The sequence below is a fragment of the Hylaeus volcanicus genome, chromosome 1 (assembly GCF_026283585.1).
Source record: "Hylaeus volcanicus isolate JK05 chromosome 1, UHH_iyHylVolc1.0_haploid, whole genome shotgun sequence".
Taxonomy (NCBI): domain Eukaryota; kingdom Metazoa; phylum Arthropoda; class Insecta; order Hymenoptera; family Colletidae; genus Hylaeus; species Hylaeus volcanicus.
The window spans coordinates 31,781,958-31,808,060 of NC_071976.1; the positions used below are offsets into that span (position 1 = coordinate 31,781,958).

Here is a 26,103-nt window from a genome sequence, read left to right on the forward strand (position 1 = left end):
TAACGTTTAACAACAAACTAAAAACAAGACCGTAGATAGGATTACTTTCGTGATCCATATCCGTGTTAATGAATCTGTTACCCTGTCGGGGTTTGTCTTTTTTTTTTTTTTTACATCGACTCGTCAACAGTTCGTATGTCTGGAACCTCTCATCAGTGGAATCAAAATGTTCGGACTCTGAGCCTGCCTAAGAAAGGGATGTTGCAACAATTCGGTCGCCGTGGCTCTCTGTGCTGGATCACGGACGAGCATTCTTTCAAGGAAGTCTTGAAGACGTGGACTAACCTAAAAATAAATACAAACGTAATCTTATCAATCCCGTATGATCTTGCAATCTCTTGCAAAATTTCTAAGTCTTCACAAACTTACTTTGTGAGAATTCTTTAATTTTGGCGGAGGCATGTCTCTGATACGACGCATAGCTTGCAAAGGAGGTTCGTTAAAAAATGGTGGTTCCCCGTCGACCATTTCGATAATCATTATACCTAATGACCAAATGTCTACTTCAGGTCCGTACGGTAACCTGAAACGAGAAAAGTGCGAATAGTAAAATTGCTTTTTTAAAACCATTGTATCGTAATTGTATCGTACCTAGAAATAACTTCGGGACTCATCCAATAAGGCGTTCCTACGAGAGACTTTCGCCTTGGCAACTCCTGAGAGACTTGAGCGCAAAACCCAAAGTCCGATAGTTTTACCCTGCCGTCAGCCGTAAGCAATATGGAGTCAGATTTGATGTCCCTATGAATGACACCTTGAGAATGCAGATATGCAAGCGGTTTCAAACACTGGGAACACACAGTAGCTATCTGACTTTCATCCATGCGCGAGTGAGTAACGATATCTGTGAGCGCGCCTCCTTCGAGATACTCCATCACAACCCATAGTTCGTCGTCCACTAAGAAACTGTCGTACATTTCGACAATGTTTGGGTGATGGTAATCTCTCATGATGACCACTTCGTTAAACAGTAGTTCTCGTCTCTGCTGTTTCCTTAAGTCCATCTTCTTAACTGCCACTTGCCGATTTGTATTTTTCTCAGTAGCTATGCATACCGTTCCTGTACTACCTTCGCCGATTTTCAGAAAATTTTCCAAATTCTCTCTTGGATCGCCTCGACTTACCTAAAATTTAAATACGTAAATAAACTTTATGACCTATAGTTTACATTCGTTGGCAAATCTAAGTTTATTTTTCTTACCACCATCTGTAAAGCTGCTCGAAATTGTTCGTGAGTTAGCCTTTGTTCCGCGGTTTGTTTACTAGAAGCACTCGAACTTGAACCGACCGCTAGATTTCCTGAGGATAAAGCACTTTTCATATTCTGATTTTGGTCTGGAGTTGAACTACTCCCAGAGGACGGTACGGTTGCCTTAGACAAGTTATGCATCGATTGAGATGTTTCTATAGGTTTCTTCATGTGAGATTGCAAGATGGACGAACTTTCTTGCATATTGTATGCTTGCGAATATTTATTCACGTTATGTGAACTCAATTGACTCAGCGGTCGTTGCGATGCTATCGATCCTACCGGTGAAATCTTAGGTTGCAACTTATGCAACAGGACATTTTGATTTACTTGTTGATCTCTTGCGGATGATTCGGTATTTGAAACCTATGAACAAAAACCAATGTCTATTGTTTCGATAGCGTTTTATTAGAAGCGAATGAAACACCGAGTAGGGCTTACCTGAACATTTCCGTTATATTGACCAGACATTATTGTCATTTGAGAGTTTAGTTTATGAAATTCGGAGTCTGTAAGTTGAGGAGTACTTGGACTTGGCACTGGACCTTGTTGATTCGAAATAGGACTCAAATTTTGGAAATTTAAAGATAAATTTGGAGCATTTGATCCGGTATGCGTTAAATTTGGAGATGACTGCATGTTTGGATTAAGATTTTGGAGATTCGGAATCATATTCTGCATATTGGGGTTCATTACGGTTACGACGTTAGGCGAGTTTTGTCGTAATTTATCTAGATAATTATGCTGCTTTCCAAAATTTGTATATCCTTGTATTTGATTAGCATTGGACGGTATTTCTTGTCCTTCTGGCACGGATGGCGGCAAATTACTGTTATGCCTATAAGAATATAAACAGAATTACATTAGGATGTTCAAATATTTTTAGTCATTAATTTCATTGTACCTGTAATCTCTCCTGAGTCTTGGCGGGCTTGAAGAACGAAGAGAATTAGATCTAGCGACGGTACTAGTCTTAGGTAATCCATTTTCTGTATTTTTGTCACTGATCTGTACTTTTCCTTTAGGATCATTATGACCTCGAACAATAGTTTTCAAATCAAGAATCTCAGTGGGTGTAATTTCACTCGGATCTACCAGAGGTAATGGTCTGTTAGTTGACTTCAAAATTTGATTGTTTCCAACTATAGAGGCCCATTGTAGAGGAAGTCCAATGAATTTTCCTTCCCGCTTATCGAATCCTGTATGTACACGATGTTCAAAATTTGTTGGAGTTGATATTTGTGGTTTCTTCTTCTTCTTGGCGAACATCGCCCTTCCTGAAATAAATAAAACCAAGATATTCAACTTGGTCACTTAGCTTACCTACAATTTTACAGTTTCTTTTAAAATATATCAAATTTTTGAGAGAAAATTGGGAAATGGATTATTGCTCACAATTGAGAGATGGTAATACAGATGGAAGAAGTCAAATGACAGCAATGCCTACCAGTATCCAATGTTAATAACTTAGTCTTTTTTTTTTTCAACTATTTGGTTAGATCTACTTGTTTCTTTTATACAAAGAAAACAATTACAAACGAGAATTACAATCAAATGTGTCAATAGGAGTTCGAGAGTGCATTGTTATCGAAGATCTTTACATATTATTTGTTGGGTACTGTATAAATTGTATTAATCGTTAATACGTTCCGAGTGAAAGCTGAGAAGTCCATCGTCGCTTAATATCGACAGAAAATAATAGATACGAAGGGAAGCCAAATGACAGCAACGCCTACCAGTACGTGATGCGACCGCCTTAAAGTGGTTTCTTTCGACTGTTGGTTAGATCTTCCAGGGCTTAACGTTTTCCGTTGACTTTACACCGCTTGGAGAAAACGGCAGATTCGATGTAGTGGCGAAACATAAGAGAGTTTAATAGTTAAAATAGGTAAATACGGCATTTAGCCTTCCGACAGGTCGTTTACACACCTGCGCTCCGCGCGGTGAGCTTACGAATCTTTCCTGGCATTTGGCTCATGACAATTTACTTAAATGTGCGTGAGGTAGCACCTGCAATGAGATTACTACAAAGAACGTAACGCACGGAAAACGGTGTCGAGAGAAAGCGATTGTCGATCGCGATTCGAACACGAGAGGATGTACCGATTTATGGTCGTAATAGTCTGTCAATTATACTTCTTTTGACTAGTCAGTAATGAACATTTTTGAAACCGTCGGAACATGTTCCTGGATACAAAATTGAATTTCGACTCCACGAATAATTTATATGATAAATTTTAAAACAAAGAAAAAAGTCTATGCGAGATCTGTTTGGTTCGATCGCCCTGTTGCTGTAGAAGTGCATTAAAAATGCACCGATGACAATAAACTTTGTTTTCCTCATTTCGTAATGTTAATTAGAAAAACGTTTGTACTCGTTGCAGTAACAGCGTGTAAACATGTTTTCACATACATTACAAGATGAAAGATTGTAGACTCTTTTTCCTATTCTTTTAGTGTTGCAACTTCTCACGGAGTTTCTTATAGCTATTTAACACTTTTACCGCGGTAAAAAAGAACACGAAGGTAGGACTTATCATATACACGACCTTCATCATGAATATCTAAAAATCATTGAAACACTCAAGTATATTTTTATTCGTAACTCGTAACCTTCAAGTATCACCTATTTTTAATAGACAGGTATAACAATAACTATTATGTTAAATATGTTTGTACGACTGTTTGCTACGTTGGCCATGAAACGTGATAATCTGATGGCACTTACAGATTACCTTGAATTCTGTATATTTTGCGATAACGCTAATGACCGTCAATCTAATGCAGAAAGAAAGTTCGTCCATTGAATGAACTTTCACTTATTAGCGCTATTGATATCCGGAATATCCAATTCCAACAGAATTTATTTGTCGATAACATTCGAAAGAAGTAAAAATTCTGAAGATACATTTTCCTTTGTTAGATATCAGCTAAGCCCAAGATATCAGAAAAATGCGGTAGATTGTTTTTAACGCAAGACGTCTTTTCAAACTTAATTCTTTTACTGAATTCTATTTAAACGTTAACGTTATCCCTTTCGATGAATAATTGTGATTTACATTCCGCATGTAATCGTCTAATTTGAAACATAGCGTCTATTTCTTTTCTGAAATGCGTAAGGAAGTACGCGGCGAATATCGAAGAAAAGATGCAGCCAAACATCGTTATCGAGCGCGATCATTCAACTCGGGATTCCGTGTATAACGTATTATTACATAGTGGTATGGTCAAGCATCGAGTTTATGTATGCACCTTACACGTATAATCGCGTAGTAGATGCATGGTATTTATGTAACGTATGCCTGTCGTGTGTAGTGGAACGCGCAGTATAGTTTCGTGATACAGAAGTAAATCGATCGATCGGTCGTATTTGATTTCATCAAGAAAAAAATAGTACATCTGTTTGGCTTCAACGTAAAAGAAATCGTATACGTTGTTACGAGAAACGAGGAATACAATCAACAGATTTTGGTTTACGTGTTCTGCTTCACAGGTGAAATGTGTAATCTACGCTGTAAGTATAGATAAAGACAGAGCACCGTTTACGACTAGTTATCCGTAAGAACAATTAAACGGATCAACCGCACGAATCACATTCCAGAATGGAACTTTTTACGCTAGTTTACGCGTCGAAATCCTTTTATCTTGCATGTCGTGCATCGTTGCATTTAAGGTTATTTCACTCATTGTCAGTATAACATTGGCTACATTCGGTCTCCTACACACATGATTCGTGTCTTTTTTCGCGTAATTGCTATGTCATTTAATCGAGCAAGACGCGATCGAGCGAGTAAATCAATTTCACTTTCAGAGCAGAGTGTAGCGATTGGAAGATTTTAGAGTGAAAGATGTACCGATGGATGCATTAAACATTGACTGTCAGGTTATGGTAAACGTTTTCTATGAAACAGCAGCACCATACAATACAATGCTTCCGTTAGGACTCTAACTTAAACCTTACTTTAAGGACGAAAACATTGTAAGCGTTGTACTTAAAGAAGAACCTGGCGATAGATTTGATCCCGACTACATGGAGGACATCTGTTCTGGGACATTCGGGAAGGTATTTTTACCTATCGAAAATAACGAAGTTGACTTCTCCAATGAAATGGTAAGTTTCAAAGTTATTTATAGTTATCTATTATCTTAATAGAATGCATCATTATTTAAATCTAACAGACTACATTGATTGTAGGTAAAGCTCGAACTGGATGGCGAATCTAGCAGTCATCAAAATTGGACAGCTCAGCTTGCTAACACGAATTTATGTGACAAGGATGATGGAGCTATACAGAGATGTCTGACAAACGCAAATTTTACGCAAGTGCCAGACCCTGAGAAACATTCTGGTTTTTGTTCAAATGGGCAACAACCGAAATTTTATAAAATACAATGTTCCATTTGCAAGAAATGGTTCTTGAACAACGATTCGATGGTTACCCATTTGAGAATGCATTGCAGCGGTAGCCAATGCGAGGTTTGCCAGCAAAATTTCCAAGACAGTTCCAGTCTGCATGCTCACATGTTGACGCACGTCGGGATGAGTCCGTTGGAGTGCAATGTCTGTCAAAAACGATTCGCTTACAAGTGGTGTTTACGTAGTCACATGCAAATGCACGTATTAGAAAAACCATACGACAACGACGCGTTACAACAAACGTTTATGAAACGGATGGATTCCGAGAACGATCAATCGATGAGTGGAGAGGATAGAATAATTGAATGCGACGTTTGTCACGCGACGTTTAAAGAGAAGTCTAGTCTGAATCGGCATATGATTAGTCATACGGAAGAGAGGCCGTATAAATGCGATATATGTTTTACAACGTTTAGGGAAAAGGCAAAATTGAATATGCACATGACGCTGCACGGGGGTAACAAACAGTTTAAATGTACAATGTGTCACAGATCGTTTGCACAGAAAACAGCGTTAAACAATCATATGCTAGCGCACAGTGGTGAAAAGCCGCATGCTTGTAACATCTGCGAGAAAACGTACAAACGAAAATCGGAGTTAATCAGGCATACGATGGTTCATACCGGCGAAAGACCGTACGAATGCAAAGAATGCCTGATGACTTTTCGAGAGAAGGCAAAATTAAATTCTCACATGCTCGTCCACACAGGTGAGAAACCGCACGAGTGTCACATATGTCACAAGGCGTGTGCACGGAAATCGGATCTGAATAGTCATATGTTGCTACATACCGGCGGTCAATACGATTGCAAAGTTTGCGATAAAATATTTACCCGCAAGTCGGATTTGAAGCGGCATACATTGATACACACGGGCGAGAAACCGTTTGCTTGTGAATTATGCGAAATGGCCTTTAGAGAAAAAACGAGACTGAATTCCCATATGCTTATACACACTGGCGACAAAAGACACGCTTGTCACATTTGTCAGAAGACGTTTAAAGAGAAGTCCGCGTTGCGGAAACACATGTTAGGTCACACCGGTGATAGACCGTACGAATGTTACGTATGTCACAAGGCATTTACCCAAAAAACAACTTTAAACAGCCACATAATGGTACACGCTGGTGAACGACCATACGAGTGTAGTGCGTGTCAGAAAATATTCAAGGACAAAGCGACATTGAAGAAGCATTTATCGGTGCATATAAACGAAAAAACTCACGAATGTTTGATTTGTTTAAAAAAATTTGCCCATAAAGCTGCGTTAAATAGTCATTTATCGACAAATCATACGTCTTAACTCGAGGGATCTAGTCCGTTGTTTTCCAGCTTTTAGTTTCTTTTTATCAAAGCACTTGTATGCATCTATATCAGTGGCCGCCAATACGTCGCTCGCGGCAACCAGTTTGGTCGCTGGTTTTAATGTATATATATGTATATATACAAAGACAAAGAGAGAGAATTACTATGTAAATCTCATTATTTTTGAAGTTGTTGAAATTTTGTAATTGAAAAGTATTTATATCAATTATAATAATTACATATATTTAAATGATGAGATTTATAGCGTAGTAGTTCTTACACTCTTCTAGATTGGCGACCACTGATGTATATGTAGCTGCGTAAAGGCGGTTACGAGTACATGCATCTGTTTTATATGCTCATTGATCCAAACAGTCGCATTATTTCTTGTATATCTTTACGTACAATAAATTAATTTTTAATTAGTCAAAGACGATTCTTTCCAACACCTTTATAACGAATAACGTCTTTTTCTATAAATTAATTTCGGTTTGTACGATTGTCGCTTTCTTATAAATATAATATTACATATTTCGTGGCTACGTAAAGTAATATTTAATATCTCAACGTAATCTTTAACTCGTCTCATGCAATTTTTATTTGAAAATATCCACGTTTACGTATGACCTAGGAAAATACTTCGGTAATACAAATATGGCCGATTCCCTAGCGACCTATACAATTTCTCCCATTCAAATAAAATGTGTTACATGTATGGAATATTACGCATATTTATAACTTTTCTAAGTTGTTGATCGTTGTTGATGCTGCGTGATTGTGATATGAAGCGCGTGAAACTTATGACATTCTTGTAAATATTGTATGTAAATAAGATCGAAGTGTAAATATAATCTATTTGTTTACGTGTAAACCGACTGACAAGATAAACGTCTATTACTAAATGCAGGCGGTTTTGAAAAGTTCAAATCAAATTGTATTTTTCATTAAAATGTATTTAAATATAATAAATTTGTATGATACCTGAGTGTCCAATAACCTATCATTAATAGAAGAATTGATCAGATGGAGTTGTCACAGAATTCTCAAATTTCTGCTGATCCAGAAACGAAAGGATTCGATTTATCTGCTGGAAAAACATGGATTTATCCGGAAAATTATCCCGTCAGGGACTATCAATTCAATATAGTTCATTCTTCTTTGTATACGAATACCTTAGTTTGTTTACCCACGGGTAAGGGAGATTAAATTTTCATTATTATAAATAAAAGTAATTGCTAGAATTAATAGCAAAGTTTCTCTTTCAATTCGTATTAGGATTAGGAAAAACATTCATTGCTGCAGTTGTAATGTATAATTTTTGGAGATGGTATCCATGTGGAAAAGTTGTGTTTTTGGCACCTACTAAACCTTTGGTTGCTCAGCAGATTTCTGCTTGTCACAATATAATGGGTATACCTAGCATAGAAACCATTGAACTTACAGGTAGACAAATGTTTTGTATAATTTCATATACTTTTTTCATTGTCTGCATTATCACAATTGTGTTTTATAGGAGCAGTCAATCAAAAACATCGTGAAGTAGCTTGGTCAAAGAAAAGGGTAGTGTTTGCTACTCCTCAAGTTTTTCAAAATGATCTGGAGAAAAACATTGTACCTAGTGATTTAATAAAATGTGTAGTTATTGATGAAGCTCATAAAGCTCTAGGAAAGCATTCATATCGCGAGGTACCTGTATGAATTATTGTTATTAATCTTATTTTGCTAATAAATCTATAGCAATCATATGTTGTATATTTTTAGTGTATTAGAATATTAAGTGAAAGGAACCAAAATTTCAGAGTATTAGCCCTCTCTGCTACACCAGGAAATAAAATTGACAATGTTCACGAGGTATGATTCAGTAATGTAGAACATCAGTAAAAGTTATTTGTATTACTTATTATTGTAATTCTTTTTATAGATTTTGCAAAATTTACGCATTGCTCATATGGAGCTAAGAGATGAAACTTCCTCTGATATTATACCATACATCAATCAAAGAAAGATTGATATAATTTTGGTACCACTTAATGATCAGTTAACTGAATTCAAAGATAGGTACATCTACATTATGGATCGTCATGTTAAAGTTTTACTTCAACATAATGTTCTTCGTGGACAAACAGCAAATATCTCGAAAGGAAGGGTAAGTTATACTATTAGTTATATATTTGCTTTATTTGTAGTTGTAACTTAAATAATTGAGATACATCTTTCTGTTCATTAGGTATTTTATTTATTGAAAGAATATCAAAAGAAAACAAATAAATCAGGAAGTTATGGACAAATTATAAAAACGCTAAACATATTAATGACGATGTATCATGCCTATGAGCTCATGATTAGAGATGGTCTTCGAGCATTTCATAAATTTTACGAAAGTATGTAAATGATTTTTTTCATCTAATGCTTCTGTTTTCTTTGTTCATATAGCTAGTATTAAAATTACTTTTATGAATTTGTTATTGATAGATCATTCTGATAAATTTTGGATGCACGAGGAAACGCAACTGCAAGACTTGCTGGATGATATCCAAACATATCTCGGCCCGTTTCCAGAGATAAAGTCATCATGCAATCAATCTATAGGAGATGTTCGTATAAATCAGCTTGCGCGAAATATTCGTTATCAACATTCAAAATGTTGTCATCCGTAATACTCGAAAATAATTTTCAGATTCCACAAAATCTTGTATTCGGACACACCAAGTTTGAAAAGTTGAGAGAATTACTTGTATGTCACTTTAAAAACTATCAAGAAAAACAGAGCGACACGAGAGCCATAGTTTTCGTCGAGGTTCGTACATTTCAAGTTTGTTTACCTAACGCGTTAGAATTTTACGCGCAGCACTTAATTTACTTTTGCACAGTACAGAGATATCGTCAGCGAGGTTTACGTTCTGCTGTTGCAATGCCAACCTCTGATAAGGCCGCAGATGTTCGTCGGTCAGTCTGGACAGAAACAAAAGCAACAAATAAAAGCTTTGGTCGACTTTAGAAGCAATCACGTTAACGTTCTTATATCTACGAGTATAGGTAAGGGCTAACTTGCACTAGTGTTTATTTTAATAAATTAAAATGATGATGAAAATCAAATGTTTCTGATGCTTATTGTAGGAGAGGAAGGATTAGATGTCGGAGAAGTAGATTTAATAATATGTTTCGACATATCTCAACACTCTCCTACGCGGCTCGTACAAAGAATGGGGAGAACTGGTCGAAAACGCGACGGACATATCATTATTCTCGTCACAGATGGAAGAGAACACGAGGTAACCGTATATCTAATATTTGATAATACGTGAAATTCGCTTAAAATATTCTTTGAACAAGTAGTAACAAGTTCCATTAATATTCCAGACATTAAGATCCACAATGGCTAGGAGAGATTCTCTAAACAACAAGATATTAAATACGAGTAACGTTACTTCCTCCCTTTATCAAGACAATCCGCGTATGATTCCTGATGGGTTTACTCCGGAGTGTTTGAAAATGCATTTGAGCATGCAGCCGAAAACTCCGATTACGAAGGGCAGGAAGAAGAAAGAGAAAATGGAAACGAAGACTAATAAACGTAAAAATACCATTAAAAAGGTTACTGCTATAGGTAAGGAAACTTTCTTCATTCTTTAATACTTGGATCAATGGTTTCCTTTCTCCTGGAAATGAAATGATGTATTTTTTGTTCAGAGTCGAAAGTAGCATCACAAAACGATGGGGGTCAATTTTCGATGATGAAATTCTTCAAAAGTGACAAGCACGAGGAACATAAGAGCTCTGTTTTGGAACCACAGAGTCTAAAAATTGAAACTCATGATGTCCATCCGATAATAAAACCGTCTGATGTAAAGATCCTATCTTGCGACGACGACGCAGTTGATTTTCTCACGGCGTGCGCTTTGAGAACCTCTGAGAGGGAAGCGAGCGCAGACGGAAAACGTAGCATCGATAAATCTTATGTACCTAAATGTGCACCAATTAAAAACTTTTTTAATTTCTCGATACCTAATCTTAAAATTCTTGATTGTTTAATCACACTGAGTGATCCCATTCTAAAAGATAGTAAAAAAATCAATTTGGATTACAATTATAGCGCGAACGACAGCGATGGAAATCATTCGTATAATAATAACGACGATGAATGTGTAATGATCGGCACGATCAAGGAAATTGTTGACTTGCATACGGTTGAAGAATCAAAATTTGAGTATTTGCTCGATGACAGTAGCGCGTCGAACACCAGCAATGAATTGAATGATATTGAAGAAGTAGCGATTGAAAATAATAATCCTACGACTTCCTTGTCGTATCTACACGCTGACGTATTACAGGAAACAAAAAAGGATACGAACGCCTTGGAAGATTTGGAGCCTAGCAAATTTGAGGATTTGTTGAACGAAACTACCGATGATTCTGAGAATGACGTCCCCACTCATATACGAGCGGAAAATTCTAATCCCATTGTTAGCGATTCCGCTAACGATGAAAATGTGAAAACGTTTACTAATTTAAAGATATATGATGATATGGAAGTGAACAGTGCGCATTTTCAAGAGATCGAGGATATTTCTGTCCAATCTGATCAAAGTAAACACGACGTCCATGATTACAAGGAGAAAAAAAATGCTAGTAAGACTCAGGATCAAAGTATGCTTAGTGTAACACAGGCTATTATCGAAATAGGGAGAATAAAGTCAAATTTGGACGTGTCAGTTACGGCTTACGAGTCCGAGGACGATTTATTTGAGGACGATATAGTATTTCCTACACAAATCGACAGCGAAGTGAATTTTGTTCGACAAATTGAATCAGTGGACGAAGGTAAAGAGTCCAACGATACGAAAGATCCAAGTAAATCAGCATATTTCGCTGACAAAAAAAGCGCGATTGATACGGAACTCAAGATCGATGAATTCGAATGGGGCGATGACTTCGATATTATTCCCACGCCCGTAGAAAATTGTGCTGCATTTGACACGTCCAAAAAGGAAAGCGAGAAATTAAAGAAAATCGAGAACAAAGTTGAAGATCGGTATTCGGATAGCGACGAATGGTTTTCGGTTAAAAAATCGTGCGATACTATGAAGAAGAACGTACCTAGAAAAACTACCATAGCAAAGAAATTGGCGAACATGAAGAAGTGTAACTCTAAACAAGGTGCGAGAAACGAAGTTAAAATTGAGAGTGATCTAGTTACCATTAAGGGTAACAAAAGGGACGAATTGGAAGCCAGTTATTTTTTCAACGAACAAGAAGATCATTTTGTTGAAAATAAAGATCCACGAGAGAATGTAAAACATTTCGAGAGGCCTACCATTAAAAATCGTAATCGTTCTCGCAGGCCGAGAAGAGCAAGAAGTAACTTTTTAGATGACGAGGCAGAAGTTTCGTCGACCGGTGACTGCTCGACGGATGAAAGTTCTGGTGTAGATCAAGATTTGGAAGATTTTGTCAGTTACACGCAGAATGTGCACGATACCTCCGACATGCACGCCGTCTATTTACAAACCGTCAGAAGCCCGATAAAAAGATGCAACGGTTTCCTCTTCAAAGAACCAAGGGCAGTTGATCCCGATGTAGAAATTTATTCCCAGGAATTCACTCAAGCGAACGACTCCTATCTCGACGTAAGTGAAACTATTACAATATTCCTTTGTTTAAGACTGAACAACGTGTCTTTGTAACTTTAGGATTCGTTCTGCGTGGCGGAGGGCGACGTCGAGGAAGGGGCGTCCACTTCAATGGAGGAATTATGCGAATTGGAAAAGGCAGAGCTAGAGCTGAAAAAGAGAAAAAGAAAACGCGCTCGAGGCGAGAAATCGGAGGATCACGCTGCGAAAAGAACGAGGAAGAATAAAAGAGCAAATATAATTAATTATAGCGCGAGTAGCGAGGATGAAACTGAGAAATTACGAGAGCAGATCAAAGACGAATCGTTTTTGTTAGCGCGATCGAATAGGAATAATTGATCCTTTCGGAAATATTATTTAAATCAAGAGTGTATATTTATATTGATTTCTTTGTATATTACTGCGCAGTGGGCCAAGCTTCAATAAATATATAAATTTTAGTCCACTGCGCGCCGTCGACTGAATAGAAGACGAGAAAACGAAACTATGTTCGTTTCAGCGAAAGTAATCTTTTGGGACTTGAACTTGAAACGATCTTCGAGAAATCTCAGTTACGGTAAATCATAAGATGGCGATATATTTTCTACCTGCCCAAGCGTCCTTCGATCGTTTTTCGAAGAACTGCAAATTCTTTTGGGCGAGAAGACTGTCAGGTGCTATAACTCAAAGAATACAAACGAACAATAAGCATTGTGCTTGAATTTCACGGTCCTGGTAGGTTTGCCAGCTGAAGTGCGATGTAAAGCAGGGACGAGGTACCTGCGCGCTTTTGTCGTATACTTTGCCAGGTACATTTCCTCTCTTTTATAAATTGTATGTTTAAATTTATTAAAATTATAAACTTGTTATTTTTATAGAATTGTGTCTAGTAATTAGACCGGGGTGTTTTCTACTGTTTTTACCAGTCCATCCATCTTTACAAAAAATGGATAGAATAGAAAGGAAGGTCCATACAAAAGAATACCTATGCAGTCTACCTATACCTTCCTAGAAATTTGACCAGTGACCAGTGACCTTCCAAAAGGTTTTCCACCCCTCGCAAAATTTTTTTACATCCACAACTAGAGATGAACAGCGAGGGGTAGCGGGGCTTAGGTAAACGTAGTTTCTTCTCGACCTCTAGCAAGCTATATAAGGCAGAGGGTGAAAATGTTCTCGTTAGTTCGCGATTGCACAAGTTGTCGGAAGGTACGAGCTGAAATATTCCATTTGTAAATTCAGCAAGAAGATCGAAGCAACATGTACTACTGCTTGACGATTTATTTACTGGTGATCGGTTGGTGCAGTGCGGCGACTATATCGACTGGACAAGAAATCAGAACCGAGCAGAATAAACAGAAGGAAGAATCGAACGATCAGGCGATCGCAAACCCTCAAACTGGAAGTCAACAGCTGCAGACTTATGTACCTTCGCAAGGAAATCATTTGTCACCCAACCAATATTTTTATCCAACGTACACTGATTATAATAACGGCGGATACGCGATGAAGACAGGATACGAGGGTTACCTAATTCCCGCGGTTTTGTCGCCTCAAAGAGAATCGCACTGGACTACGGAGATCGCAACCACTTTGCTTCCGTTCTCCGGCGACGTTCTTCTGTACGCAGCGCGAGCAGGAGCTTATCTGTTGCATTTGGTCTTCACGGTTATCATGGGCAGCTTTTTCACCACCGTTGTCTGCACCTTTACGTCAATTTGCAGCATCAGTTTTCTCGGCTATGGTCTTAACAAGAATCAAGTAATACGTTTTCTTTTAATAATTCTTTAATTATTCTACGGCCTACAAAGCCTGCAGCTCTCGCGACCGTAGCGGTCTCGCTGAACTGCCCCTGACAATAGGCAACCCGACGCGCGTGCGTGTCGTAACTACAACCGTCACGAAGGCGCGAGTTCGCGTTTTAACTTATAGCTCATAGCTTTTAATAATTAAGCAACTTGTATAAATTTTATTGGTCACTCTAGATCATCGAGATAATCTTTCGACGTACTTCAAAGCTTAGTGAAATCAGCGAAGTTGTCGCAATTGTAAATAATTATCGGTGGAGATTAAATTTTTACTAACGAGCAATTTTGTTTCGCAGGTGAAGGAACAGGTAGCAGAACTGGCCAGGACCTACGTAACTCCCGAGAGCATTAATGCAGCGACTATTCTGGTTTCTCGGGCAATCGAAAGTTACACAGCGATGCAACGAGAGAAACAGGAAACCGCGAAGCAGCAAAGATCGACCAGAGCCTCCAGTAGATGATTTATTTTACACCTAGATTTACTGGTGGTTCTTAACCATTTTAAATAGCGTCTACGCAAAATAAGCAGTCAAACTTATGTTCGTTTGGGATTAAATTTGTAACACAGTCATAAAAACTGTAAACAGTAGAAATTCATTTGTTGCCAAACATTCGCACTATACTGGTTAAGAACCGCTAGGCACGCGCGGAAGCGAAAGCGTGTGTTGTCGCGTTGCATGTAATTCTAATCGTTGCGACCCCTTAAAAATCCAGCCTTTTTTTTGCCAAGTCGACCTACGACGTCGCGACGCACGCGTTATCCGAAAACTCGAGCTCCTCGAAATAACAATTCAGAAGAAATGAAAATGTAACTGTTTGAGTGAGATAGTATTAGGTGTAGAAATTAATTTTATTAATCAAACCAAATCAATCAATCAATCAATCAATCAACCAAATTTTAACAAGTGTTAACGTAACAGAATGACATGTAAATATTTTTACTTGAACTACAGTTACAAACGATTGCATGTAAAGGCACAGAATTCATTTCTACGCCTGATATATATAAATTAGATAAGTTTCGCGCGTGAGTCTGCTATCGATATTAAATACTAGCCGCATCAAATTTTGTCTATCTCTGGTTTCCGATCGTGAGTCATGTTTGTCGTTGTTCCTTTTCCCGGATGATTCGTTTCCCTTGACACTTGTTCCCCCCCCTCGCCCTCTTCTGCTTCTCTTTCGTTGACGCGAACTGTACGCGGGGCTAAAGAACGGACAGACGGACGGATAAGCCAACCGACCGGTTCTGCGTTTGGTTAACACAGTTGGATGAGATCAGAGGCCGCTTCGCACATTTTTCCGCGCCGTCTCCACAAACGGTTTTCGTTCAGATTTACAGTCGCGCGTCGAGTTACTGTTGGCGTCGCGCGCAAAACGAGTCACTGCGATGAAGTACACAGGAATGCTGGGTGAGAGAGATTTTTCGTATTTACTTTACCCATTTGTGCAGCGAAATTTCTATCTCTCTCGTTAAAGGAACGTTTCTTTGTAATCGGTTCGCGGTGACCTTGACATTGTATACGATGTTGCCACAATCGACCAGAGCCGGGCAAACTTTGCTCGATTTGAAATTAAAGACAATTTCTACAAATGAAACGTTAAGAAATATTGGATGTGGGAGTCCGAAATAATTAATACGCTTTGTATATTAAAAGAAATAGACTTTATTTCACACGACGGCAGGAAGGTTCTTGCTCGACTAACTAAACTTCGACACCAGAAGGAAATCAGGGTCCTCTCATATCTCTCGAGTGTTTAGGTTTCACGTCGCCACAGTTCGACTCTTAAAACAAAGTATCGCTTCGGAGAACGCCGATTCAATTTTGACAACGAACAATAAGTTCATTCCTCGTGAAGCGGATTGATGATCCAACAAGAAATAATAGGCGTTACTTGTATTCAGAGATTTTAGTAGTATCAGTACAGAAATTATTTATGAATAAAATAGTACCAATTTAAAGGTTAAGAGTCCCGATTCTGCCGATCGATTCAAGGTCGGTGAATCGTTTCTCGTTTCTTGATTGTCGAGTAATTGGTGCATGATCGTGACTCAAGCGGAATTCCCACTACGAAGTTTCTGATAAGGACGTTAAAAATATATAGATTTCTATCATTGGATTTTCCCAAACTATATTCTTGGCAATTGCCTGTAAGAGCCGATAAATCTTTATACGAAATTTCCCGAAACTATTTACTTTACTTTTGGGAGGTATCTGTTTCGTCAGCTTGAAAAATACCATAATGGGAGTCCCTTCCTTAATTTATCGCCGTCAATGATCGAGCACGATCGAATGAAATATATTAATTTCAGGCTGGGTCGTGATCGCGTTTATCGCGATAATCACGACAGGTTGCAAGTCCGATATAGTGCAAGCTTCCATGGGTCCAAACAGAGTTAATAATACCATTCCTACCATCCCAATCCGCGACGATGACGACGAGTTGGAGGACTTCGTGCCCTACCAAGGAGAACGTTTCAACGTTTTCGACTGGTCACTGCTCAGAGTAACGACCACGAAATTCTATTTTTACCCAAGAGATTTTGTCAACAAATTTATATCTCATAACTATGCATACTCAAAGTTACCGTTAAAACTCGTCGAACAAGTTCTCTTCTGATGAAAAAAAAAAAAAAAAAACGAAAAAGAATGAAACTCGTAGCACCTGCCTAAAAATCATTGACATTTCTTTTTTCTTTTGCATTATCGCAGGCTCTGAGCAAGAGAAATTCGGGGAATGTTCTTGTATCTCCCATATCTCTGAAGATCGCTATGGTGTTGCTGTACGAAGGGGCACAGGATGAAACTGCGGACGAACTCGCCACCGTGATGCAGCTACCAGCGACTCGAACGGCTACCAGAGAGAAATTTTCCACTATTTTACGCTCGTTTATGGTAAACATCGTCTCACCTTAGAGATAAACAAAATTCGGATGAATAAAATTTAAATTAAACGTCCCGTAGGAGAGTTCGCCAGCGTACAAGTTGAACATTGGCACGCGACTGTACGTCGACTCGAGCATTCTGACCAGGCAACGATACGAGGCGATCGTGAAGACCTTTTATACCACTGACGTATTAACTGCGAATTTCTCGGTAGCACCGCTTCTGGTACAATCGATCAATGCCTGGGTCGCTAACATAACCGAGGGCAACATCGACAAGATGATCGAAGATGGTAATAATAACGATGATGGTTCTATATATCAGACATTGTACGAAGAAAAGAACTATTTATAAACGTTGCATATCTCAATGACTTTGAAGTATGGGGAAGGAGGAAATCTGGATATTTAGAAAATTCTAAAACACTGTTTCCGCTCATTTATTACATAAAATCCGTTGTTGATTATTTATTATTCCATCTGGTAATAGTATCTCTTTTTACAGATAGCAGCATAAAGAATTCGGTGATGGTGATCATGAACGCGCTGTTCTTCAAGGGATCGTGGCGTCGCAAGTACTTCGATCCAACGAATACTCAAGTACGACCGTTTTACACTAGCGGTAATCGAACCCTGAACGTGCCATACATGCGAGTCGTAGGACGATTCTATTATTCCGAGTCGTCTGAGCTGGAAGCAAAGATCCTACGTATACCGTACGATGTACGCTGAACCTTAATTTCCTTCTTACAACAGTATTTCTCAAACTGTGAACCGCCAACAAGAAAAAAGAAGCACGAAGGCCTTTGAGAAATACTTATCTATCTAATATATATCTATCTATATATATATCTTATCTAATTTCAGGGTCACAAGTTCGCCATGTACCTAGTATTGCCGCGTGCACGCGACGGAATCGAGAAGCTCGTCAGCCTAATTAATCCCTACGCGCTGACTCGACACGTGTGGCTGATGCAGGACTTGCCCATCGACGTTTCCATTCCGAAATTCAAGTATCAGTTCACTAGTCACCTGGAATCAGTCCTTCGCGAGGTACGCTACATTTAAATAGGACCATCCATTAGTCTCACATTACTCTTCTTACATATATATGTATTTTTCTAATTTATCTCTCAGCTTGGTATCCGTGACATCTTCGACGACACGGCCACGTTGACGGGTATAGCTCGCACCAAAAAAACCTCCAGACACCTGAAGGTCTCAGACATCCTTCAAAAGACTGGCATAGAAGTAAACGAAAATGGAACCACGGCATACGCAGCCACGGGTAAATGAAACGTTCCTTTACTCTACCCAGAAAAATATTTCTCTCGGTTCCATCAGGTCAGCAGAGCTTAACACGTTGATGTGGGTGACAGTGCTTTCCACTGAAGAACTAACGAAATTAATTCCGAATGTCAAGCATCAAAGGAAATGAATTTAAACCAAATTCATGAATTTTGATGAAATTACAAGAATAAATACGACGATAAATGTTTGATTATACAGTCTCCAATAATTTAAATAATATTTCATTTTAGTAGAAACTTTAAAGAATATTTGTTTGGCAGTCAATGTGTTAACGCGCGGATCTTGTCGTTTCAGAGGTCGACCTTGTGAATAAAATGGGGGAGGAAACGTTCTACGCGGATCATCCGTTCATCTTTTACATAGAGGACGAATCCACGGGAACGATTCTCTACATGGGCAAAATGGTAGACCCTCTCGATGTATCTGGAAATGCGAACAGCTCGTTGCCACAGTTACCATCCAAGTTTGGCCCGGGAATACCGGACGCAGGTTAATCTCTTCCCTCGATTCGGTGGTGCAAGTTTTGTGGCTAACTGGTGAACGGACTGGAACAAAACGCTCGTCTAATATTTTCCTTTTCTTTTCGCCATTAATCGCATTCCGCTGCGTAGTCGGTGGAACAAGTATAGCAATCTGCTTAAGTCTCTTAAAAGGGAAATACTACCTTTAGAATAAAAAAAAAATATTTTTGTCAATCTTCGTTAAAAAATGTGAACGTAAATAGAAATCATGAGCATCCTGGTACCACGCTACCGGAATTCCTGAGTCAGATGGTAGGGTGGACTCGTCGAGTAATGGTCGTAACTGAATGAAACTAGAATTTCGTAAAAATTGGATGTTCAGTATAGATATATAACAAATCGTCGTTTTATTAGTGATCCATAAGATTTAATGTAAGAGAAAAGGTTGACTTAGCTTGTTGCAATGCGTATTCCATCGACTATACTTTTCTCACTCTGTAATCCGTTTTCATCCTTTCGCATTTTAAAGGTAAAATTATGAATGATTATGTAATATAGGTAATTAAATCTCTTCCGAACCTTTTCTCCTAGACGTGTTCTTCAGGGCTATCGCTTAATATCTATTTCTTGCAGAACACCGTGAAAATGAAAATGATTTTGAACGTGTGTCAAACGCAGTACACTTTCCTGGTAGCATATACCGATTATATTGATCTTCTTTCTTTAGCATATTTCAGTAAACAAATAAATATACATAGACGAACAATATTAACGTGAGCATGTTTCTAGACACGATCTTGCAGGTGGGCTTGAACGCTGAGGATCGCAACAACCTCTTCAACACGTATTTATCACAGGTGAGAAGTGCCCTGTGTTTCGGCAGACCTAGGCTCATTTAAAATAACATTAGAATCTAAACGAATATATTCAATCCCTTTAATAGAAAGAAATCGTTACAATTTCTTATTGTTCCTTTGAAATAAAAGTTGCCCAGATCCGTGCATTGCGTTAAACGAATCAGTATCGAATATATTCTCATCCCTCAGGCGTTGAACACAGAATACAATGGAAATCTAGTATCGTCGCCTGCGAGCCTTAAATTGGCTTTAACGATGCTTGCAGAAGGAGCAAGCGGAGACACGGAAACGGAAATCGTTTCGTCTCTAAGATTACCAGAAAAAGCGTCAGACACAAGAGAAATTACCCAGCGCGTGTTGAAGGCACTGAAGGTAGAACGAAATACATTTAAGCATTTAAGTTCTCTTTCAGAATCAACGAACGAACTTGCACAAGAATTATTTAGAGTTGTTTCAATCTCTAGTATGGCAGAGAAGAGTGTCACAGATTGTATGTACAGCATCTTTTATTTGCAGAGAGCTGAAAATGGTACCGAAATTAGTCTATCAACTTGTATGTGGGTAGATAGAACTCTAAACGTGCTAGATAGCTACGAACGTATTTTACAATCCAATTACGATGGATATATACAGAGTGTAGATTTTACGGATACGCAGAATACCGTGAACGCTATTAACCACTGGATTAATCAAGCAACGCGCAATAAAATTACTTCGCTCTCCGTAAACAGTGTCCGACCCGAAACTCGTTTACTATTGACTTCGGTCATTTATTTTAAAGGTCGTTGGTTAAAATCATTCGACAAGGCAAATACGAATCTACATTGCTTCTATATTCCAACCGGTGAATGTCGAGAGATAAACTTCATGGTACACGAGTCCACGTACCGATACGCTCAGATATCCTCTATCGATGCTGAGGTCTTAGAACTTCCATACTCGGTATGAACATATCATCAATAACAATCATCGTAACCGCATGGTTGCTGTAACAATTGTGTGCATATAAATTTTTCAGGATGGTAAAACATCCATGTTGATATTAATGCCAAGCAAAAGAGAAAGGGACCCGTATCTTCGAATATTATCGAAAGATTTATCCACTGTTCCCGTTTCCGCGATGCTGGCGAGCCTAAAAGAAAGAGGTGTTACCCTCTATTTACCCAAGTTTACTATTGAGAATAGTCTCAATCTAGTACCAACGTTGCAACACGTGAGTAGTTACCTGAAACAAGATTGTCTAAATAACATATACGTGACAAAAAATGTTATTTCAGTTGGGCATCGAGAGTATCTTTAACTCTAACGCAAATCTAACGAAAATTGTATCTAATGGTCCCCTTCAAGTAACAAGTATAGTACAAAATGTTCAAATAGAAGTAGATGAAGAAGGAGCATTGGCTGTAGCCGATACAGGTATGTTAATAAAAACATTTGATTTTCTTAAAATCTTTGAACTTGCGTATGCTATGTTTTTAATCAAAATTTATTACAACAGAAATTGGATTCGTGCCCCTTTCATCTTGGAATAACGACATTAAGTTCAACAGACCATTTTTGTTTATGATCATTGACTCTGTAACACACACAACCCTATTTTCTGGTCGTTTCATTCAACCAGTTTAGCAATGTTTACAAGCTAATTACAGTATAAATGCTTTTATTTCCTACTCCTTACAATTTAAGTTTCATTTACAGATAATAGCTATCTGTTTTAATAATAAATACGTATCAATGAAATACATTGTACTCATATATTATGTATAAAAGCTAAACAACTGATATTGTGTTTTAAGGCTATTCTTTATTCACATAATTATAGTAATATGACATATACATTTAATACATAATATTTATTATTATATGTATATCTAATACAGTTAACATTTTTCTATTTATTATTCATATTTGTGTTTGATATCTTTCCAAAGTTTCTGAAACAAAAATTACAACGAATGTTACTATAAAAGTATTTTTCATTCTCAAAGTAAATTACAGTCTCCCTATTATGCAATACTGTTTTGTCATACTCCAGTTTTGTGTTGTTTGCTATGTACCGAATACAAATTGCATATAACATATATTCGTTAATACAAATCTTTTATAAGTTTTTACAACACAATATTACATTGTTTAACAAAATCGTTCGATACAATAATCAATAAATACAAACAATTTACTGTACGACGTGAAACCATAAGAAAATGTATCACTGATGGTGTTGAAATATACAACTTAACATACATGTCTTTAGACGTGCATATTAATTACACATACCCCTTTGTTAAGACTTTCGAACAAACTATCCGAAAGTACATCGACCGTTCGTTCGAAAAAGAAACTGCCTGCTAGAATGGTTAAGGTAAACGTCGAAGTCCTTTTGAAAAGTAAATTGTACACGGTACTTCCTATTCCAGCCATTACACTGATTCAAATTATTACGTCTCAAAAGAGGAATGTTGGTTTCAATTGGAAAACGTAATAATTTTACGTATTCGTTGATGAAAAACGATTCTATACGACGACAATGAGTGCACTCAGTGGCCACAACCGATCACTGATCAGTAGGGATTTTTTTGTTGAACACGTTACTCACCAGGCCGCTACTTGCGACATGATCAGTGAGCGGTCGCCATCTTTAGTATCAGCAACTAGAGTGACGACATATAGCAGTGATAAAAGTTGCATAATTTTCAATGATTATAGGGGATTTTCTGATAAACATGCACTCACTAGACAACTACTACTACTACTTCTAACAACTTCTAACACCTCCTAACACGTCCTCCTAATACCTTCTGATATCTCCTAAAACTTCGTGCTCGGCTAAAAGGTTCAACAATTGCCATGTCGTTGATCATCGATCCTCCGTTTTTCACTTTTCATACATACCTTTTGCATGTGTTTTCTATGAAACTAAACAAATTCAAACTAACCCGTCGTTCCTCTGTTCGCTCACCATGCGCTCAATAAGGTCCGCTCACAGGTAAAATCTAGTGGTTTCTAGTAATACGTATCTTGGGTCGTGATATACTGTCTCAGAGGAATACACCCAATGGACCACGTCACGTCGACGTCTGTTCGATTTCGATTAATAAGTAGCTTTCCTTAGAAGTGAGTAACGGTGATCGATGCGTGTCACTCTTGACAGGTTGTCGTTCGGTCGTCATTCCCGGGTATCAGTTTTAAATTTTTCGTACCATGGAACATTACGAGAAATTGTTGTTATGAGCACGTTATGTCAGAAGTCATGGAGACCGAAGAGGACGAAATATCTGTGGATACCAGTGCCGCAGGAACACCTACGAAAATGGCAGTTTCTATCGAAAAACATAACCTGAAAGTCAAACGAAGAAATGTAAACGAAACAGTGAATGATGATAAAGACTCAGACTTTGAAAGTAACGTTCCGCTTTTGAGAACGTCTGATTCTTCAAGAGCATGGCACGATAACAATATACCGCGAATTCCAGATATCGCGGATTTTAGTTCGTCAGGTAAACAGAACGGTGTGTTAAATAGTGACAACGATAGTAGTTTATTAGAAGGTGATTTTGGTAGTACAGAGACACTGACGAGTAGGGAACGGATGAAAATAAGCGTTATTCGAGGGAGCATCGTTAAGCCGAACCTGACATTGGGTGAACTTAGGCTACTGGGTTGCAGCAGCGAGGGGCTTGTTAATGGTATTTTACTGATAGGATAATACGTCAGGGCCGTCTTTAAGCCAATTGAACTGATTGTTTGGGTCCTATGTGAGGATATATATCTGTTTTAGCCTTGTTAAATATAACTAATTTTGTATAGTAATTTTTGGAATATACAAAACTTAATATTTTCAATAAATCATTTCACTAAAAAGTAGACTGTCTTTGAATCTGAGGGCTCACCAAAAACTTTTTTTAAGTATGCTCACAACTCCTAAGGCCGGCCCTGTAATACATATATTATTATCAATAAGGAATTTTGGTATAGACAATATTATATGATCCTTCAATTGGTTAATTCATGTATATTAAGAGTTCCTTATTGATAATAATGTTCTACCCTGCACTTAAATCTTGAAATCATAAAGACGATCTGTAGATGAAATACGAAGGGTTCTATGGCCAAAACTTCTACAACTGTCTGAGGAAAATGTTCTTTCTACAAATGGATTAGAAACAATACACAATTGTATTCCAAACGAAGTCTATCAACAGATATTAAAGGATGTTGCACGGAGTGGGAGTCATATTTCTCAAAATGCTACACAACAAGAGACAGATCGCTTTCACAAACAGTTGACACAATTAATGTGTTGGGTTCTTCACAGGCATTCTACATTAAAGTCAGTATCATTTATTCCTTTAATGTACCAGAGAGCATTCGATGTTTAAATGCTGTCTGGTGATACATCAGAAACATTATCCGTAGATATGTAGATATTACAAAATAAAATAATACGTACTTAGTTACTACCAGGGATATAACGACATCGCCGCGACTGTTCTACTTGTAATGGGTTTAGAAAAGGCTTTAAATGTATTGGAAGGCATTTCGTTAGAATTTTTAGAAAGATTTATGGAAAGAACAATGGAGAAAGTAAATCAAGAATTATTTTATATATTCGCGCTTTTGGAGCGAGTACATCCCACTTTGTTGGAACACTTGGAGAAGTTAGTATAACAAGAAGTGCATATCCTTTTAAACGTTATTCGAACGAGAAAGACTTGTAGTTACTGAAATTATTTTATGCTATAGCGTAGAATTATTTCCGCACTTTGCATTGGCCGAGTACACGACGTGGTATGCGCACAAGTATGCGGAAAATAGAAAATTGTTACACAGATTATTCGATTACTTTCTTGGCAGTCCTCCATTAATGCCTCTTTATCTAAGCACTGTGATCGTAGCACATAGAGCAACAGAAATTTTTAATACTACGCCCGACATGGGTCATACGCATAAAGTTTTGTGTACTGTGAGTATTATTTTGCATCGATAATACGAATAAAATTGTACACGATCTCGAGCAGTTCACGCAAAAATTGTTTTTATTTATAGTTGCCAGATGACTTGCCTTTTGAAACGCTTTTAGACGAAGCAAAAAAATTATATCGTCAGTATCCTCCCGAGTCTATAAGTAACGATGTTACAGAATACGATCAAAAGAGAAAGTGCAAGGAACAAGAATGGAAAACAAAAGCGGAAGCAAGTCGTCAAGAAAGAGAGAGACAACGTAAACTTAGAATTGTGCAATCGACACCGAGAATACCATACCGTATTAGAAGTTACAAAACTATCACGGTGGTAACAATTTTGGCCCTAGGTTTATATGCCTTTCTAAAATCTTCTTCTGGTCTCAACTGACATTAGAAGAATTTACTTTATTTAGAAAGTAAATTCTTTTACATTTTGTTGTTTTTGTTCTGGAAACAAAACATTATTTGTATACATCCAACATGGAATACAGAGTTATAAAAAATTAATGGGCATACGAATATAACGGAAGGATGTAACGATACAAATATATACGTGATTAAGAATTATTGATAAACTTATACGACGAAGATTAAACGAACCCGTCTTTTTTCTATTGTATAACAAAAAGCATCTTAAGCATTCCTGTGCTATCCTCAACTGTGTTCTTAAATACTCCGATATGAACTTTTTGTGCATATACGTTTACTGTATTAGAATTATAAATAAAAGGTGCACATGCTTACAAGAAAAAAATACTTCGAAAATAAGAACATTGTGAATGATAAGATAAGGCTTAGAGTATGATGGATGTATTTGTGGTTTAGATTGTAACCGTGTCTTTACAATCTGTGATGCAACAATTGTGCGTATATTTATTTAAATTTATGAACAAAAACCAACCTACAGCAACAGATAGATCTTCTTAATAAAAGAACTTAATTTTTCAATTTCATTTATTCTTTTCTACGCCTTCAATCGAATTTATTTATTATGTAACGTTCTATTGGAATTTTATTATCACAAATATATATTTGTTTCTAAGTAATTTTATGTTTAAATCACATTTTTTTAATATCAATGTTTAAATAAAATTTATAGAAATATTAACTATTCCCGGACGAATATTTTGGAGCGCGAACGTTGAATAAGATGGAGAACGACTGTTTTTTTAAAATTCATTTATGCGGGTTTATCTTCACAATATAAAATAAAACATATAAAAGCCTAAAAAGACTGTC

General features: G+C 37.5%; 6 protein-coding genes across 11 annotated transcripts; 4 read left to right on the forward strand and 2 right to left on the reverse strand.

The window, feature by feature from the left end:
- Positions 1 to 91: 91 nt before the first annotated feature.
- LOC128880016 (serine/threonine-protein kinase PAK mbt) lies at positions 92 to 3,352 on the reverse strand. 2 transcript variants are annotated; one of them, XM_054129631.1, is made up of 7 exons: positions 2,986 to 3,352; positions 2,154 to 2,526; positions 1,691 to 2,087; positions 1,202 to 1,615; positions 592 to 1,124; positions 370 to 523; positions 92 to 285 (listed from the first exon to the last, which is right to left on the reverse strand). In XM_054129631.1, exons 2-7 carry the CDS (start codon positions 2,516 to 2,518, stop codon positions 124 to 126), a joined length of 2,025 nt encoding a protein of 674 aa, XP_053985606.1. In that variant the 5' UTR covers positions 2,519 to 2,526; positions 2,986 to 3,352; the 3' UTR covers positions 92 to 123. The 2 variants fall into 2 exon arrangements, with proteins under 2 accessions (XP_053985606.1, XP_053985616.1); XM_054129641.1 differs by lacking the exon at positions 2,986 to 3,352 and adding an exon at positions 2,645 to 2,976.
- A 1,182-nt stretch (positions 3,353 to 4,534) lies between these two features.
- Positions 4,535 to 7,392, forward strand: LOC128880038 (gastrula zinc finger protein XlCGF57.1-like). Its single transcript, XM_054129686.1, has 4 exons — positions 4,535 to 4,763; positions 5,061 to 5,138; positions 5,217 to 5,360; positions 5,445 to 7,392. Exons 2-4 carry the CDS (start codon positions 5,106 to 5,108, stop codon positions 6,966 to 6,968), a joined length of 1,701 nt encoding a protein of 566 aa, XP_053985661.1. The 5' UTR covers positions 4,535 to 4,763; positions 5,061 to 5,105; the 3' UTR covers positions 6,969 to 7,392.
- A 148-nt stretch (positions 7,393 to 7,540) lies between these two features.
- Positions 7,541 to 13,598, forward strand: LOC128879901 (Fanconi anemia group M protein homolog). 3 transcript variants are annotated; one of them, XR_008457720.1, is made up of 14 exons: positions 7,541 to 8,162; positions 8,246 to 8,413; positions 8,484 to 8,656; positions 8,732 to 8,821; positions 8,892 to 9,116; positions 9,198 to 9,351; positions 9,443 to 9,564; positions 9,648 to 9,767; positions 9,841 to 10,006; positions 10,088 to 10,242; positions 10,331 to 10,577; positions 10,661 to 12,597; positions 12,661 to 13,388; positions 13,458 to 13,598. XR_008457720.1 is itself a non-coding variant. In XM_054129468.1 (13 exons), exons 1-13 carry the CDS (start codon positions 7,994 to 7,996, stop codon positions 12,937 to 12,939), a joined length of 4,005 nt encoding a protein of 1,334 aa, XP_053985443.1. In that variant the 5' UTR covers positions 7,541 to 7,993; the 3' UTR covers positions 12,940 to 13,451. The 3 variants fall into 3 exon arrangements, 1 of the variants encoding a protein (XP_053985443.1); XM_054129468.1 differs by lacking the exon at positions 13,458 to 13,598 and having other exon boundaries at positions 12,661 to 13,451; XR_008457722.1 differs by lacking the exons at positions 7,541 to 8,162; positions 8,246 to 8,413 and having other exon boundaries at positions 8,514 to 8,656; positions 8,770 to 8,821.
- Positions 13,599 to 13,708: 110 nt separating this feature from the next.
- LOC128880004 (heparin cofactor 2-like) lies at positions 13,709 to 21,682 on the forward strand. Of its 2 annotated transcripts, XM_054129612.1 has the most exons (15): positions 13,709 to 14,340; positions 14,684 to 14,840; positions 16,699 to 16,892; positions 17,099 to 17,281; positions 17,351 to 17,564; positions 17,777 to 17,994; positions 18,139 to 18,324; positions 18,409 to 18,559; positions 18,877 to 19,071; positions 19,833 to 19,900; positions 20,090 to 20,272; positions 20,417 to 20,842; positions 20,919 to 21,113; positions 21,178 to 21,316; positions 21,399 to 21,682. In XM_054129612.1, exons 1-15 carry the CDS (start codon positions 13,840 to 13,842, stop codon positions 21,524 to 21,526), a joined length of 3,138 nt encoding a protein of 1,045 aa, XP_053985587.1. In that variant the 5' UTR covers positions 13,709 to 13,839; the 3' UTR covers positions 21,527 to 21,682. The 2 variants fall into 2 exon arrangements, with proteins under 2 accessions (XP_053985587.1, XP_053985594.1); XM_054129619.1 differs by lacking the exons at positions 13,709 to 14,340; positions 14,684 to 14,840 and adding an exon at positions 15,478 to 15,796.
- A 2-nt stretch (positions 21,683 to 21,684) lies between these two features.
- LOC128880072 (cytochrome b-c1 complex subunit 9) lies at positions 21,685 to 22,479 on the reverse strand. The gene is made up of 2 exons (XM_054129769.1): positions 22,178 to 22,479; positions 21,685 to 21,834 (listed from the first exon to the last, which is right to left on the reverse strand). The coding sequence occupies exons 1-2, from the start codon at positions 22,319 to 22,321 to the stop codon at positions 21,799 to 21,801; spliced, it is 180 nt and encodes a 59-aa protein (XP_053985744.1). The 5' UTR covers positions 22,322 to 22,479; the 3' UTR covers positions 21,685 to 21,798.
- Positions 22,480 to 22,912: 433 nt separating this feature from the next.
- LOC128880044 (TBC1 domain family member 20) lies at positions 22,913 to 25,812 on the forward strand. 2 transcript variants are annotated; one of them, XM_054129709.1, is made up of 6 exons: positions 22,913 to 23,397; positions 23,467 to 23,586; positions 23,987 to 24,230; positions 24,355 to 24,558; positions 24,644 to 24,863; positions 24,947 to 25,812. In XM_054129709.1, exons 1-6 carry the CDS (start codon positions 23,139 to 23,141, stop codon positions 25,250 to 25,252), a joined length of 1,353 nt encoding a protein of 450 aa, XP_053985684.1. In that variant the 5' UTR covers positions 22,913 to 23,138; the 3' UTR covers positions 25,253 to 25,812. The 2 variants fall into 2 exon arrangements, with proteins under 2 accessions (XP_053985684.1, XP_053985674.1); XM_054129699.1 differs by having other exon boundaries at positions 22,916 to 23,586.
- Positions 25,813 to 26,103: the final 291 nt, after the last annotated feature.